Source organism: Alligator mississippiensis, chromosome 5, assembly GCF_030867095.1.
Source record: "Alligator mississippiensis isolate rAllMis1 chromosome 5, rAllMis1, whole genome shotgun sequence".
NCBI classification, from domain to species: domain Eukaryota; kingdom Metazoa; phylum Chordata; order Crocodylia; family Alligatoridae; genus Alligator; species Alligator mississippiensis.
Window position 1 is genome coordinate 15,385,711 of NC_081828.1, and position 14,427 is coordinate 15,400,137.

General features: G+C 40.1%; 2 protein-coding genes across 6 annotated transcripts in view; one reads left to right on the forward strand and one right to left on the reverse strand.

Moving 5' to 3' along the window:
* The window catches only part of DOCK7 (dedicator of cytokinesis 7), a 158,738-nt gene that overhangs the window by 78,370 nt on the left and 65,941 nt on the right, over positions 1-14,427 (reverse strand). The gene's annotated exons all lie outside the window — the stretch shown is intronic.
* On the forward strand, positions 1,929-12,515 carry ANGPTL3 (angiopoietin like 3). Its single transcript, XM_006274710.4, has 7 exons — positions 1,929-2,456; positions 3,578-3,688; positions 4,567-4,684; positions 5,456-5,569; positions 6,913-7,008; positions 9,249-9,521; positions 11,088-12,515. Exons 1-7 carry the CDS (start codon positions 1,962-1,964, stop codon positions 11,267-11,269), a joined length of 1,389 nt encoding a protein of 462 aa, XP_006274772.1. The 5' UTR covers positions 1,929-1,961; the 3' UTR covers positions 11,270-12,515.

Below are 14,427 nucleotides of genomic sequence, written 5' to 3' on the forward strand. Positions count from 1 at the left end.
TCCACTGCATGACCGTTCTGACAGCAAAGAATTTTCTGAAGTTTATATCTGCTTTGCTGCAACTTAAGCCCATTGCCTCATGCCCTGTCCTCTGTAACAAAGGAGAGTGGCTGTTCTCCCTTTTCGTTATGGCAGCCTGTCAAATCTTTGACTACTGCTGTCATGTCCCACCTTAATCTCCTTTTCTCCAACCTAAACATATCCTGTTCTCTCAATCTTTCCTCACACAGCTTGCATTTGAAACCCTTATTACTTGTCTTTGTTTATTCTCCAATTTCTCCACATCCTTCTTAAATAGGGTGCCCAGAATTGCACACAATATTCTTGCTGGGACCTAACCAGCAATGAGTACAGCGGTACCATTCTCTCTTGTATCTTACATACAATATTTCTGTTAACGCAGCCTCAAATTGCATTTGGTTTTGGTTATTTTTTTTGGCAATGGCATTATAGTGGTGATTCATTTTGAACCTTTGATCCACCAAAACCCACAGATCCTTCTAGTAATGCCACAACCTAGCCAATTATCTCCCATTCTGTATTTGTGTGTTTGGTTTTTGCTCTCAAAGGGCACATCTACGCGTACAACTAATGTGCCTGAATTTTCTGCTCAGAAAAAATTCAGGCACATTAAAATGCAACCCCCCTGCATGCATCTTAATAGGCACCCGTGGGGAGCAAATTTGCTTCTGACAGGAGCAGTTCAGTCTAGGGCTGCTCTTGCCCTGCTCTGCCTCCCTGCAGCAGCCAGGGGGAACTCCAAGCTCCCCTGGGTGCCAGCCGTAGGGCTGGAAGGGGGGGACGGAGGCTGGTCCCAATCTGGGTTGGAGGAGAGCTGTTCCGGCCACGTGGAGATCCATCCTGATCTCTACGTGGCTGAAGCAGCTATCTCAGCCATATGGAGATAGGGACAGATCCTGATCTCCACGTGGCAGGCAGGCAGCATCCTACCAAGCCAGAATAGCTCTCCCTGCACCCTATGGCACCCTGCTGCTTAGGCTGACCGGAAGCTATTTGCTCCCAGTCAGGATCTACACACGCACTTCAGCACGTTAATTTAATGTGCTGATTTCTAGTACTTGTGTTTACAGGTACTAGAAAATGGTGCATTAGACTAATCTACTGAACAGTAATTGCTACACACATGTAGACAGTGATGCTTTACTGCACATTAGACTAGTCTTATGTGCAGTAAAGTGTCTTGTGTAGATGCACCAATGTCTAGCACTTTACGTTGGTCTGTGTTGAATTTCATTCTGTTGTCCAATGCCAATTCTCCAATCTATCAAAACCCTTTTGAATTGTAATACTCACATCCAAAATGTTTGCAATCCCTCCCAGTTTTAACTCATCTGTGAACTGATCAGGATGCTTTCCATTCCATCATCCAAGACATTAATAAAAAATGTTAAATAGCATCAGATCCAGAACAGTCCCCCGTAGTGCCCTACTTGTAACCTTCTGCCATTCCAATATTGAGCCATTTATAGTTACTTTCTGCTTCCAGTTCTTCAGTCAATTATGCGTTCACCTTCTAGTAATTCTGTCTGGCCCTCATTTTTCTAATTTATTTATGAGAACGTCATATGCAACTGAATTAAAAGCCAAGTATATTATGTTCACTGAATTCCCTTCATCCACCAAACTAGCTATTCTGTCAATGGAATAAGCAATAATTGAATAATCTTACAACAAAATAGCTGGCATATTGGAAATCTAACTGCTAGTTTAATGAGCAACATGCTAGTCACATAGTTTTATCTTCCCAGATATCAACTTGGACAGGAGGGGGGTTACAATAGTTCACTTATACATGATTTAATGATCAACTCAATGTTATCTCTTCTGAAGTGAACAGAAGTATATATAAATTCTTTAACCTGGAAGAACCATATAACAAACTATTACTAGGGAAGACCTCTCTGTTCTGAAACAACCTTAGAATACCAAAAAGATACAGCATGAAAACAGCTCTAGTCTTTCTTTTCATTGTCTCATTTGCTATTTCTGCCAGATCTGAGAAAGATTATTCTGCCTTTGATTCTATACCCCCCGAGCCAAAATCAAAATTTGCTTTGTTAGACGATGTACGAATTTTAGCCAATGGACTCCTCCAGCTTGGACATGGTCTTAAAGATTTTGTCCAGAAGACCAAGGGGCAAATCAATGACATCTTTCGAAAACTTAATATTTTTGACAAGTCATTTTATGAGCTGTCACTGCAAACAAATGAAATCAAAGAAGAAGAAGAAGAGCTCAGAAAAACAACCTCCATATTACAAGTTAACAATGAAGAGATAAGGAATATATCACTTGAGCTGATTTCAAGGATTGAAAACTTCATGCAAGAAAAAATCCAGCTTCAAGAGAAAGTAGGTGAACTGGAAAATAAAGTAGTTAAATTAGTCCATGGACAGCCTGTAATTCAAGAATCAAAAGAAATTACTTCACTCAAAGTAAGTAAACTTGAGAAACTCATGTGGCAAAAATCCAGAGTAAACAGGAATGCTATTTTAAGTAATGTATGCAATGCAAAACCATGCTTTCTTTATATAGTTTTTGTAGTCAAAGTGGTATTTTTTCTGAGAAAAGAAGAAATCAGAACAATAATCTTACAGGAATCAATTCAAGTGTCTTAACATGGGCCATGACTTGCCATCAGTTTTAAAGCAACCCCCCCTTAAAATCTGTACAGAAATATATTTGGAAACTGATTACATGATATGGCCCTAACGTGCTTGTTTTATGGGTTTTCTTAAACAATTTCAAAATACAGTATGCTGTTAAGAATGCTAAAATCCTTTGAAATCTGGAAATTAATGCTATTAAGAAAACTGCATTATAGCAGGTTATCAGCTGCTTGAAAAAGGTGGTGTACAAGAATTCTGCTAGGTTCAATATTGACCAGAGTTAAAAACATCCCTAAAGAGGAATATTTATGTAACCACTCTATTTATAAGGCCCATGTTCCCACCAAATCTAAGTGTGTTTTGCAACTGTCTATGGATTTAGTCTCACACCATCCCTGTGAGAAGGAAGTGCTATTACCCACCTGTAACAGATAGGGAATTGAAGCACAGAGTGGTATTGGCCTGAGGTCACATAGGAAGCCCATAGCAGAGAAGGGAGTTAAACTCAGACCTCCAGAATCCTAGGTCAGTGCCATGGTCAATGGCGTATCCTTCCTTCCTTCCTTTCTGCTAGCATGCTGGAATGTGTTCAGTCAAAATCCACATAAAAATTCTAGTCACCCAAAACTGCAAAGCTACAGTTAGTAATAAAAAGGCCAAATGAAGGCCTCTGAAGCTGATTATTTGTTTTCTCAAATAAGGACTCAAGAATTTGATCCAAAATGTGTTCATTTCAAAAGAGGAAGCATTCTGTCCTATAAATAGATCAAGACAGACAATATTCAGGCAAGCAATGACTGTTATTAAATGGTTTTGCCTTTAGAAATTGACACCAGTAGAGTGGCGGGTTGAAGGACATGATGCTAAGAAGGGCACTATTCTAACCTTCCTAACCATGTAGTGTTAAGTTTTTCATTCAGTTTCATTCTTCCTTGCTCTCTCCACAGAGTTTTGTAGAGCGGCAAGACAACCACATTAGACAACTTCTCAAAATTGTACAAGACCAACATGCACAACTCGACAAGCAGCACAGTGAAACCACAGAGCTGGAAGATAAGGTACTGTAACTGTTTTTCTGAATTAACTTCTCCTTTGCAGAATTTGTTTTATCTCTGATATTTTATGGAAAAAATAGCTCCCTTGGTCAAAATATAGCTGGTAGGATTTCTGTGGCTGTGGACCAGCTGTGCTGCTGCTGTACGGAGTTGGGGTACAGGCCACTGATAGGCTGTGACAGGGCTCTGTACCATGAACTAACTGTAAGCACAAGGGGAACATTCACTGCAGTAGCCACTTTCCTCTCTAATTCTATTGTCTATAGCACTATTCTTCTTCATCTTAGACCAGCTCTCTTCCCCTCCCTTTACTCCCATTTTTAACTTCTATTTTATCCTTCCCTCTTCTTCTGCTATATTCACATCAAGAGTGCCCCATGCTCCCACATTAAAACACTTAATCTTGCTTAATGCAGCAGTGGGTATAATTGACTAGATTTTGAAACTGACAAGAACATGTTTAATTACACTCCTCAGAACAGGAGTGAGGAAAAGACATGCCAGTTCCACAGTTCCTTAAACTATTTAGTTGTTGGCACTAGTTCTCTAAACTATGTCAGTTAAGACAATCTACTCATTAATATATATCTCACATGGACAGGTAAACTACAAACTACATCACTTATCTCAATGCAAGTGTTTCACTGATCAAAGATGTGTTTCAAAGAGGCATATCAATAGTAGCATACAGGAAATCTGTAGAATATTTTTAGGCCTTTTTCATGTTGTGCTTTTTCACATTTTCAAATTGATTATTTTAAGTGACTAAATTCATAATAAAAATGAACGCTGTAACCTTGGACTGCTAAATGAAATATATGTGTACATGTTACTTCCAAATTCTTGGAAGATTAATAATATATGAATATGTTTTGTTTCAGCTAAACAACACAGGCTTTCAAGAAAATACAGAAACTGCATTTTCTTGGAAGCAAACAAAACCACAAACCATCCCCACTCCTTCACCTAATTCAATGGCTACAAAACAAGAATTTGGTGGTAAGATCATACAATGACTTTTTATATAAGTACATGATATATTATGTTTGCAGGAATCTGCAGGTGCACAATGAAGATTGTTATTTTCCATATCATGTTTTATGAAACAGGCTGGATTTTTGCATTTGGAGACTGACTCATCCATTTAATCATATGAAAATGTGCAACAATGCAAATTCTTCCATATCCTAATGACAACATCTGGAGGATAAAAAGTTAAATCTTAAGTAGTTAATGCAATCTCTAGTCTCTTCTTGGGTTATGCTTTGTTACGACTACCACTCTGTGCTTTTTTGCCAATGGTGATGATGTCTGCAATACTCGTCCATGAGGAAATGGATTGAGCATCAAATTCATTTTACACAGGCCACTTACAGTACTCTGATTAGGCTTTTAAAGCAGACTGGAATTTCTGAATTTTAGTTATGGGAATTCAGACTAAGTCAATCATTAACTGATTCAAAATTTGTTGGGAAAAAATCCTAACTACCAACAATCTAGTCTTAATTTTCTAAGATTATCTAAAGAAAAACCTTGTTGATCTGAGAAAACATCAGCTGTCCACATTTCATTTGGATTAATACTCAGCCCTCACAAATAAATTTGCCCATTTCAAAGATGCAACTGTTATACAAGAAAGCTACTGCTGAGAAACCTATTCCAGCTTCTGTTCTGCTTCACACATTTTGATAAAGAGAAATATCCCTGGATTTTGTCCTTCAAAATTCCTGCTTATAAAAAAGGATATATACTTTTTTGTTGCTTTTTCAGGTGTTGCTACAGACTGTACTGCCATATACAACACTGGAGAACACTCTAGTGGCATCTACACTATTAAGCCCAATGGGTCTGAAGCCTTCAGCGTCTACTGTGAAATGAAAATGGGTAAGGCCAGCAATCTAATTCTCCCTTTAAGTAACTTACTGATAAACTAAAACCATGTACCATCCTAAAGCATGCAAAAACATATTATAGACCACACGGACAGTGGACAGATATCATGAGGCTGCCAGCACTGCCCCATTTTTTAAAATATCAAAGGAAATTAAAAGAAATGGCGTCCGCTTTGTTTTGCGCCAGCAAAGGTCTATTCTTTAGCCTGAGTAAGAGATACATTAAAAAAGTAATGATAGGAAACAGATTTTAATCCAAAGAGTCAAATGGCCACCCCAAACAATACTTGCTAATACCAAAAACTCACTGCATTACAAACATCAAGTATCTTTACTATATTAAAACAGCTGATCCCAGGAATCTTTGCTTAGTTAACAGGTTTAACTTTAAAAAAAAATGTTATGCATGTTCCTTAAACAGTAATTTCTGAGTGCAGAGTTAGTCATTTTATATGACTCCCCATGTTAGATCCTTCCAAACAACCTGTGCAGGCCTGTCTTCTCACACCAAAATCATAGTGCTATTACTTTGTGGTATGTGTTAGACTCCTGAACTGTGCTTATACCACCATTTTGCCCTGTTCTCCCTCTTCCCTGTTTGTCATCCTGTTTCTTATCACACCAGTGGTGCTGTTCTGTATACATCCCTCTGGTTTCTCTGACCAGACACTATGCCACCAGTGCCCAGGTATTTCTAGGAATATGCTGATACAAGCACACAGAGGCAACGTGATATGTTTGGACAAGAAGACACTGTTGGCACATGACTGCATAGTAAAAAAGTTCCTGTAGGGACAACACGACGTTTGTTGTGACCAGGTTAATCGAGGGTGTCATGACCTGGGTTCAAAAAAAAGAAGAAAAAAAGTAGCTGTAAGCAGAAGTTGGTGTAGTGGTCAAGAGCTAAGAGAGAAGAGGTTTACTGACAGTGCAAAGTATTTATTAAACATCCAGCTGCAGTACAACTGAGTTACTTTGCAGGGCTGGGTTTCTTACCCCTCCCTCCTCCCAGTATAGATGGGGAGGTAGATACAGATAGATATACAGAGAGAGCAATATACAGACACAGCAAAGAGTTGTCGTGACTGCTGATGAGCTGTGGGCAATGAAAGAAGCAGTGTCCTTTGAAATAAAAGCTACAGCAAACAACTAAGCAGTTTCTCTTCAATTTGGCAACCCTCTGTGAATCACCTAGATAGAGTGATCTAGGTTCTAGAGTACTATTCTGAAGTATTTCGTTTCCCTTGTTGTCTTCTGCTTTACCCTTGTGAGAGCTCAAGCAAACAGTTAAAATAATCTTCAGACTGACCGTTCACTTCCTATCATTATTCACAGACAGGCCATGGACAGTAATTCAAAGGAGATCTGATGGATCGCAAGATTTCAACCAAACCTGGGGGAGCTATGTAAATGGTTTTGGAGATCTCCATGGTAAGGATGCTCTTTTCTTTTCTTTCTCCCTGCTCCCCACACACTTCTTCATATTTTATAGGATAGTACCTGTTTTTAGAGGTTGGACTCTTGGGTGAAAGAAACTAGGGTTCACAAGCATTAATGTATGCAGCATTAGAGGGCTTGTAGAGGCTGCAATCTTGGGTGAAACGAGTGGGTTCACAGGGCAGCAGAGGAAAACAAGCAAAAATATCTAAGGCAAGACACTGGACACTGCACACCAGAAAATAGAAGCCTCCTAATTCAACAAAGTTCTCCAGCATTACCTTTAGGTATGTGCTTAGGCATTTTCCGAAATAAGGTCCAAAGGAATCCTTTCAGCTCTCAACATTATTGTATTTGTTAAGATTTTCGTTTTATAAAATCACTCAACCCAAACTTCTAGATTCCTCTGAATCTAGAAGCATGAGATGAGAAGAGATGCACACTAAAAGGAACAACCAACAGAGCAGCACTTCTTTTTTCCACACCACACCTTCATGTAAGCTAGTTACCACATCCAGGGTTCAAACCTCAGGACAGCGTAAGGTGAGAGGCTTTTCCACTATTCACAAAGTGCTGTTTCTCAGTCATTGGCAGCCAATCACATCACCTCGCTTGTAGCTGGTGCAGAAACGCCCATGCTTATAGGTTAATCATCAACTATCAAAGCAAATTTTAACACCAGGCATTGGTCAACTGCCCACCCATCCAGCAAATTTTCTTTAAAATAGCATGGAACTGCTCTTGGAAGATTTGAGTTTGCTATGGCAAGGCCTAAGTGGCAGATTCAAAAGCAACCAACCTTAAGAACATAAGAAGTGCCATTCTGGATCAGACCAATATAGAACATATAGTCCAGTCTCCAACAGTGGCAGGAATGTATACCTTAGAGAGACAGCAATGAACTGGATACATCTAGAGCAGAGGTTCTCAAATTACAGCCCATGGACCACCACTGGTCTGCGAGCTCCATTCAGCTGGTCCACGAAAAGGTTGTGGAACCATCGAGAATATCTGTACTTGTAAGGTAAGACTGCTGATATTAAAATATGAGTAGCGTGCCTTGATTTGTAGAACAAAATCAAGTTTATTAAGTGGTCCGCAAAAAAAAAAAAATTGAGAACCACTGATCTAGAGTGATCTATCCCGTATCTGGTACTGTCCCTGGCATCTACCATCACTGGGCTAGAGATGCTAGAGGAAGCATCTCCATTTATTCTGTTCAACAGCTATTAATAGATCTATCATACATGAACCTGTCTAGTCCCTTTTTTGAACCTGGTTATGCTATCTTCCAACATGGGTACAAAGAAATGTGATGACAGCAGTTCTTTGCTTCCTTACATACCCTTAACAGTGAAGTCGCTCTATCCTTCCCTCTGTGATTAAAGCAGTAGATCAGACCTATGACATTTACTTGTGTAGGATAAGGTTTAAGGTTTGTCACTCCAGTGCCCAAATCCCACATCAACAGAAAGTGCATTTGATCCCATGTCAGCAAGATTTATGCAAAGTATCAGACTACTATACTGTGATACCAACATATGATTCTGGCCTATGCAAACTTTTAAGACAAATATAAAATTGTGGGGTGCTACATTTCAAAATAAATTCTTTCCTTGTTATTCTGCTCCCTTTTATCTTTCTCAAACAGCCTGTCTTTTATTTCTTGAAAAATTGGTATAATCTTGCCCGTGTGCCTCTTTTTATTTATTGTCAGGGTCTATTGGGCTTGGACATCAACAATGGGTACTACAGGATGCTGATGACTGAATATAATTATGTGCTAGCCAATAAACCCAACTGCCAAAAAGTGTGCTGAAGAAAAAATGATCAAGTTAAATTAAACTTTTGTACATAGGGGCAGCAAAATCTCATTTCAAGAAAATACATTTCCATTACAATTAAGTTTTATATATGTCATTTGGTTCACTTATCACACAGTTTCCATTATGTACTTTTTAAAAAATGTCTTGACTCTCCTTGCAGACTTTCATAAGAGCTTGGAAAATTCAGAGAAGTTACGTGTCATTTATGTATCTAGTTTTCATTGATCACTAGTGTATAATTAAAAAAGATGTAAACAAAAAGAATGTTTCAGGGAGACCCTCAGAAAAGATCAAGAGTTCCCAAGGCTCATACTATTGATTTAATTAAAGCCATGAATAAACCTTTTTAAATAATTTTGCCCTGACTTAACTCTATACTAATACTATTCATGCTACATACCTTTGCAGGGGAATTTTGGCTGGGACTGAATAAGGTGTATTCCATCGCTAAACAAGCTGACAACATTTTACGTATTGAGCTGGAAGACTGGAAGGCTAATAAACGTTACATCGAGTACACATTCACCTTGGGCAGTCCAGAAACTAACTATGCCCTCTACCTTTCTGAGATCTCAGGAAATATTCCCAATGCCCTGACTGAAGAGACAGAAATGAAGTTCTCAACAATGGATCATGGTGATAACACACAGAGAGACTCTACCTGTCCAGAAAACTATTCAGGTATCAGTACTCTGAGCAGATATATCTAATGCAACAACCCTTCCTCCCAGAATTCTCATAACTTCCATGAATTACCAGGGAGCTACTTATCATGACTTAGCAATCATAGACATTAGGATACTGAAAAGACAGAACCATAGCAATGTAGCTCCATGCCCAATCACCCAGCCCTGTGGGCCAGACAAGTAGCAGAGAGTCAATCCATGGGCTAGATCTTGTGCAGAGTCAGTGAGTGGGTCCTGTCTGCAGGTGCAATCTGGTGTGGCAGCCTGAGCCCACATGCCAGCCAAACTATGCACCGGTGTGATCAGATGACCGGAGCAACACTGGATTGTGCCGTGACAATTGTGGTGATACAATCAGCTACTGCTGTGACAATGGCTGCTTTTGTGACCCCCAACAAAAGAAAAACCCAGGGCTGCATCCCTGGTCACCCTCCCTCAGCTACACTACTGTATCACAGAATTTCTCCTCTACAAACCAAGAAAGTAAAATTACCATTCCTAGTACTTATCAAGAGCTTTTCCTCCACAGACCTCAGAATGCCTGAGCATTATTACCTCACTTTACAGATGTTTCCTTGCTGCTGAATATCCAGACCTATGGGAAACCCTGTGGGCCAGATAATGAGGCCCTGCTCACTAAATTGTGCTGGTGCACAGTTGGGCTATATGCAGGGTCAGACTGGAGCACTGAATCACAACTGCAAATGGACCCCATGCACTCTACTTGTGCAAGATCCAGCTCATGGATCAAGCCCATGACACTCATCTAGCCCAGAGGGTCAGAAGATTAGGCACCACTACCCTCAATCCAGTCTGGCTTTCTCCGAGTCATCCCTCCTTGCATACGCCAGAGAATGGACTCTATTTTGACCTTAACCGAAAGGCCACAGTAGTTAAGGTTGAGTTCCATTTAAAATCTGATTTTGACCTCTAGTAAAATTTACAAAATAAGTGATAGTCATGTCAAAACCAGCAGGACAGATATAGGCTTTTGGAAGGTTTCTTCTATAGAATCTCACTGGGGTAGAAGTCCAATTGTCTTTTTTGCCAATTCATACTTAAACAAAAACACAAAACCAGCAGCAGCAGACTGTTCAGACTTAAGCCAACAGGACAGCCTGCACTGGGATCTAGCACGTAAAACCAACACTAGTTTTTTTAATTAATTCTGATTTAAAGTGTTACTAGCATTTGGAGTGATGCTAAGGAAAGTCAGCTCGGTGATCCTAGCACAAACGAGAAAATGATTTCCAGAGTTCTGTGCTTTCTAAACAGAGTATCCTTATAAGGATAGCTTGCCAATCACCAGTGATCCAAAGCCTTATGAGGATGCAGGAAACTAAAAAAAGCTTAAATGTTTTCTTAGTTGTCTTTATTTGGCCACAGAATTTCTAAGTGCAACATATTCTGCATCTGTCAAAAATTACAGGTTCAATAGAAGATGGATCTGGCCTAGAAAAAAAACTCATCTTAAAAACAGGATTTAGTCAGTAACTAATCCTGTTATGTCAGGAAGAAAAAGTAAAATTTGGATTAACTGACATTAACATATCCTTTTTAGGTGGCTGGTGGCACAGTGGATGCGGGGAAACCAACCTGAATGGAAAATACACCAAACCAAGATCAAAAGGAAAACTAGAACGGAGAAAGGGACTGTATTGGAAGCCTCAGAAAGGGAGATTCTACTTACTTAAGTCAACTAAACTCATGATACATCCTACAGATTTAGAAAGTTTTGACTGAATTCTCACTCTGATGTGTTTAATTCAGATATACCCACTGAACATGAAACACAATATGAACTTCCTTGATACAAGCATAAGCGCTACATGCCAAAATACATGGCATATATGTTACACCTACTCAACAAAACAAAACGGGTGTTTACTATGGTCTATGGTGTATTTGGTGAGTATTATTAAAATGAAGGACTTTGGCCTCCATTTTCAAATGCTAATATCTACAAACTTTATACCTGTTGAGATCTTAGGCTGTACTGAATGGGGAGAAAGATTTCTGAGTCACTGCATTCACATCTGGATAGAAGAGTATACAGGAAAACACTCAAAATGTTTCAATAGAAATAATAGATTAGCAAAATGCTGTAGAAAACATTTAACCATTAATTTTGAAGGATAAATGGATTTTACTTTATAAAGTACATTAGCTCTACATTAGTCACAAGTTATAGTTTTGAAAGATTTATATACATGAATGGAAGGCGGGTAATTCTGCATTTTATGGTATTACGTATTTAAGCCTGAACTTCCACCTATGCATGTTGGTACAAATCCTGGAAACAGCACTGTTCTCATGCAACTAAGAAAACATGCATCTAGAAATGCAGACTGTGAAACTAATCATTTATTCTTTGCTTTGCAAAACAAATATTAAAGCCTGATGCAAAGACTCCCCATTCATGGGAGCTTCCCACTCTGTTTCAATGGGTTTTGGATCAGGCCTATTTTTATTTTATATTTATGGAGTTAAATGAAGGACAATGTGCTATGTTTAAAGCAGACTGTCTTTAAAACAAATGAAGAAAAATCCTGCAACATAAGCCTATGCAAGCAATCCCACTGAAGGCAACAGTAGTGTCCAAATAGTCAGAAGGGTAAAGACTGTAAGCTTAGGACCTTCAGACGTCAGTCCTCAAATATTTACATATTTGCTTAATCTTGGGAGTTAATGGGACTACTTACATGCTTACAGGCAAACTGAGTCATATTGACTTTTACATGTCATATCTGATAACTGTACTGTATGTATTTTATATAATTTAACATTTGTAACTAAGAAAAAACAACTTTTTAAGATATATTTTGTTAAGGTGGAAACAAGTCTGAATGTAATTTGCTAAATCATGAAAAATAATGCAGCAAACCAATTGGATGCTGTCAAAATTAATTTGTTATAATTGAAATAAGAGACACTGTAATGTTATGTACTGGTGTACCATAATGTTGACCAGTTCGTGCAACCCCTTAAATAAAAGGACATTTAAAAAAACCAAACAAACCTGGTATACAGCATGAATAGAATATTTCTTACAGGGCAGAGTTTCTGTTTGTTGGCTGCAGCCACAAAATCAGTCAAGAAGTTGACTCTGTGGTTCTACAATGTCTAGGAAAAATGGGGCTCAGATCTGACTGTGGACCCATGTGCTCCGATAGCAAAAACCTATTAGTAATAGTTATCAGAACATTTCTCAGATTTTTCCTCTTTTCTCCTCTGCATTTCCTTCTGAAAGGTTTCCACACTAAAAAGACAAATGTTACCTTACTTTCATTCCATAAAGTACTGTAACAGCCCCTACCTTCTTAAACAGAGTTTATAGCAAGATTTTTCATGTTTATAAAATTGGAGCTGTCCAACTTGAGTGGCCAGGCTGAGCACCATGTGCACTGCCCCAGGACCCCTGCACCATGTGAACACTGCACTGGACTACACAACATGGCTCCCTACACTCCCACTGCAACAGTGATCCTCAGTCCCTACCCCCACCCAGCCTCTCAGCTGTGGGCTCCTTCAGCCCCATGGGCTGCATCACGTTCCTCACTCCGGCCATCCCCCAGGGCAGGGACAGGCAGCTGAAGCAGGAAGAGGGAGGAGGAATCCAAAGACTCCAGCAGCACCAGCAGGAAGGGGTGGAGGGAGCAATGCCCAGACTGGGAGCCTGGGGAGGGCAGGTTAACTACTTGGGGGCTGGATGTGGCCAGCTGGACAGCATGGTATAAATGAACCAAACTGTAAAAAAAAAAAAAAAAAAAAAATCTGAGACAAGAAATGTATTTTTCTGCTACCTGCTTTCCACTATACAGCCCATGGAGGTTTTAACCAAAAAAAATGTCCTAAAAAACAGGATGGGGGAAGCAGAATGGAAGACATTAAAGGGAATGGTGGGTATGAGACAGAAATGAGAGCAGGGAGCCCAGGAAGGGAGATGTCTCTAGTTTTTCTTTTCGGCTCCCTTATCACCAGGGATCCAGGTTTTCCATATGCCATGGAAAAATGCAGTAAAACCTGGACTTTCTAATTTTAAGGAGAAAAACCCAGATTTTCAACATAAAAGGTGAAAAACGCAGGGAAACAGTGGGTTTCCCCTTGCAGGCTGGCAGACCTCCAGGGAGTGCAGGGGAGTGGGACAGTGCTGCAGGAGGCTCATGGGAAGGAGGCGGTGGGGCTGGCTCTCCACCACTGAGCACATTCTCGGAGCGAGGGATACGGAGGGCACATGCCCCCCAGACTTGTGTACAGGGTAGGGGAGGAGGTGGGCTACCCACTGTGAGCTCAGGCTCTCCCTCTGGGGCCTCCACAGCCCAGCAGACGGGACCCAGCGCAGCACGGCAGAGCAGAGCGGGAAAGTTCAGTGACACTACTGCGAACCCCACATCAGCATGGAAAGGTGCTCTCTCCCTGCCTGGCAGCAGTGGGGGTAGCAGCACCCAGCTGTGCCCCCTGCTGATGCCAAGTGGGCAGGGAGCACCTCGCTATGGTTGGGGAGTGAGGGTCACCAGCAGGGGTAGGAGAGTTGTGGGTAGGGAGTGAGGGGCCTGGACCTGTGTCCTGGAGAATGAAGGGGGCAGGGGGAGCTCTGATTTTCCATGATAAAAAAACCCAAAATCAAATGCCAGAATTTATTTTATTATAGTGATTGAGGCTCTGGTAGGCTTCCAAAATGCTTTAAAATTGTAATTATATCAATAAAACATTGTGTTCAGTTGATACCTAGATATATAGCAGTGTTTCATTTAATCATGGATTTGGGGGGTTTTAATTAGAGAATTTGTGATTTTTAAACACAGAATTCAGGATCCCTGGTCATCACTGATCAAAACCTCCTCTAACGCCAATGCTAATGCCAGCCAGAGATCCGTGAAAACTTTCTTACTAGCTGGCAC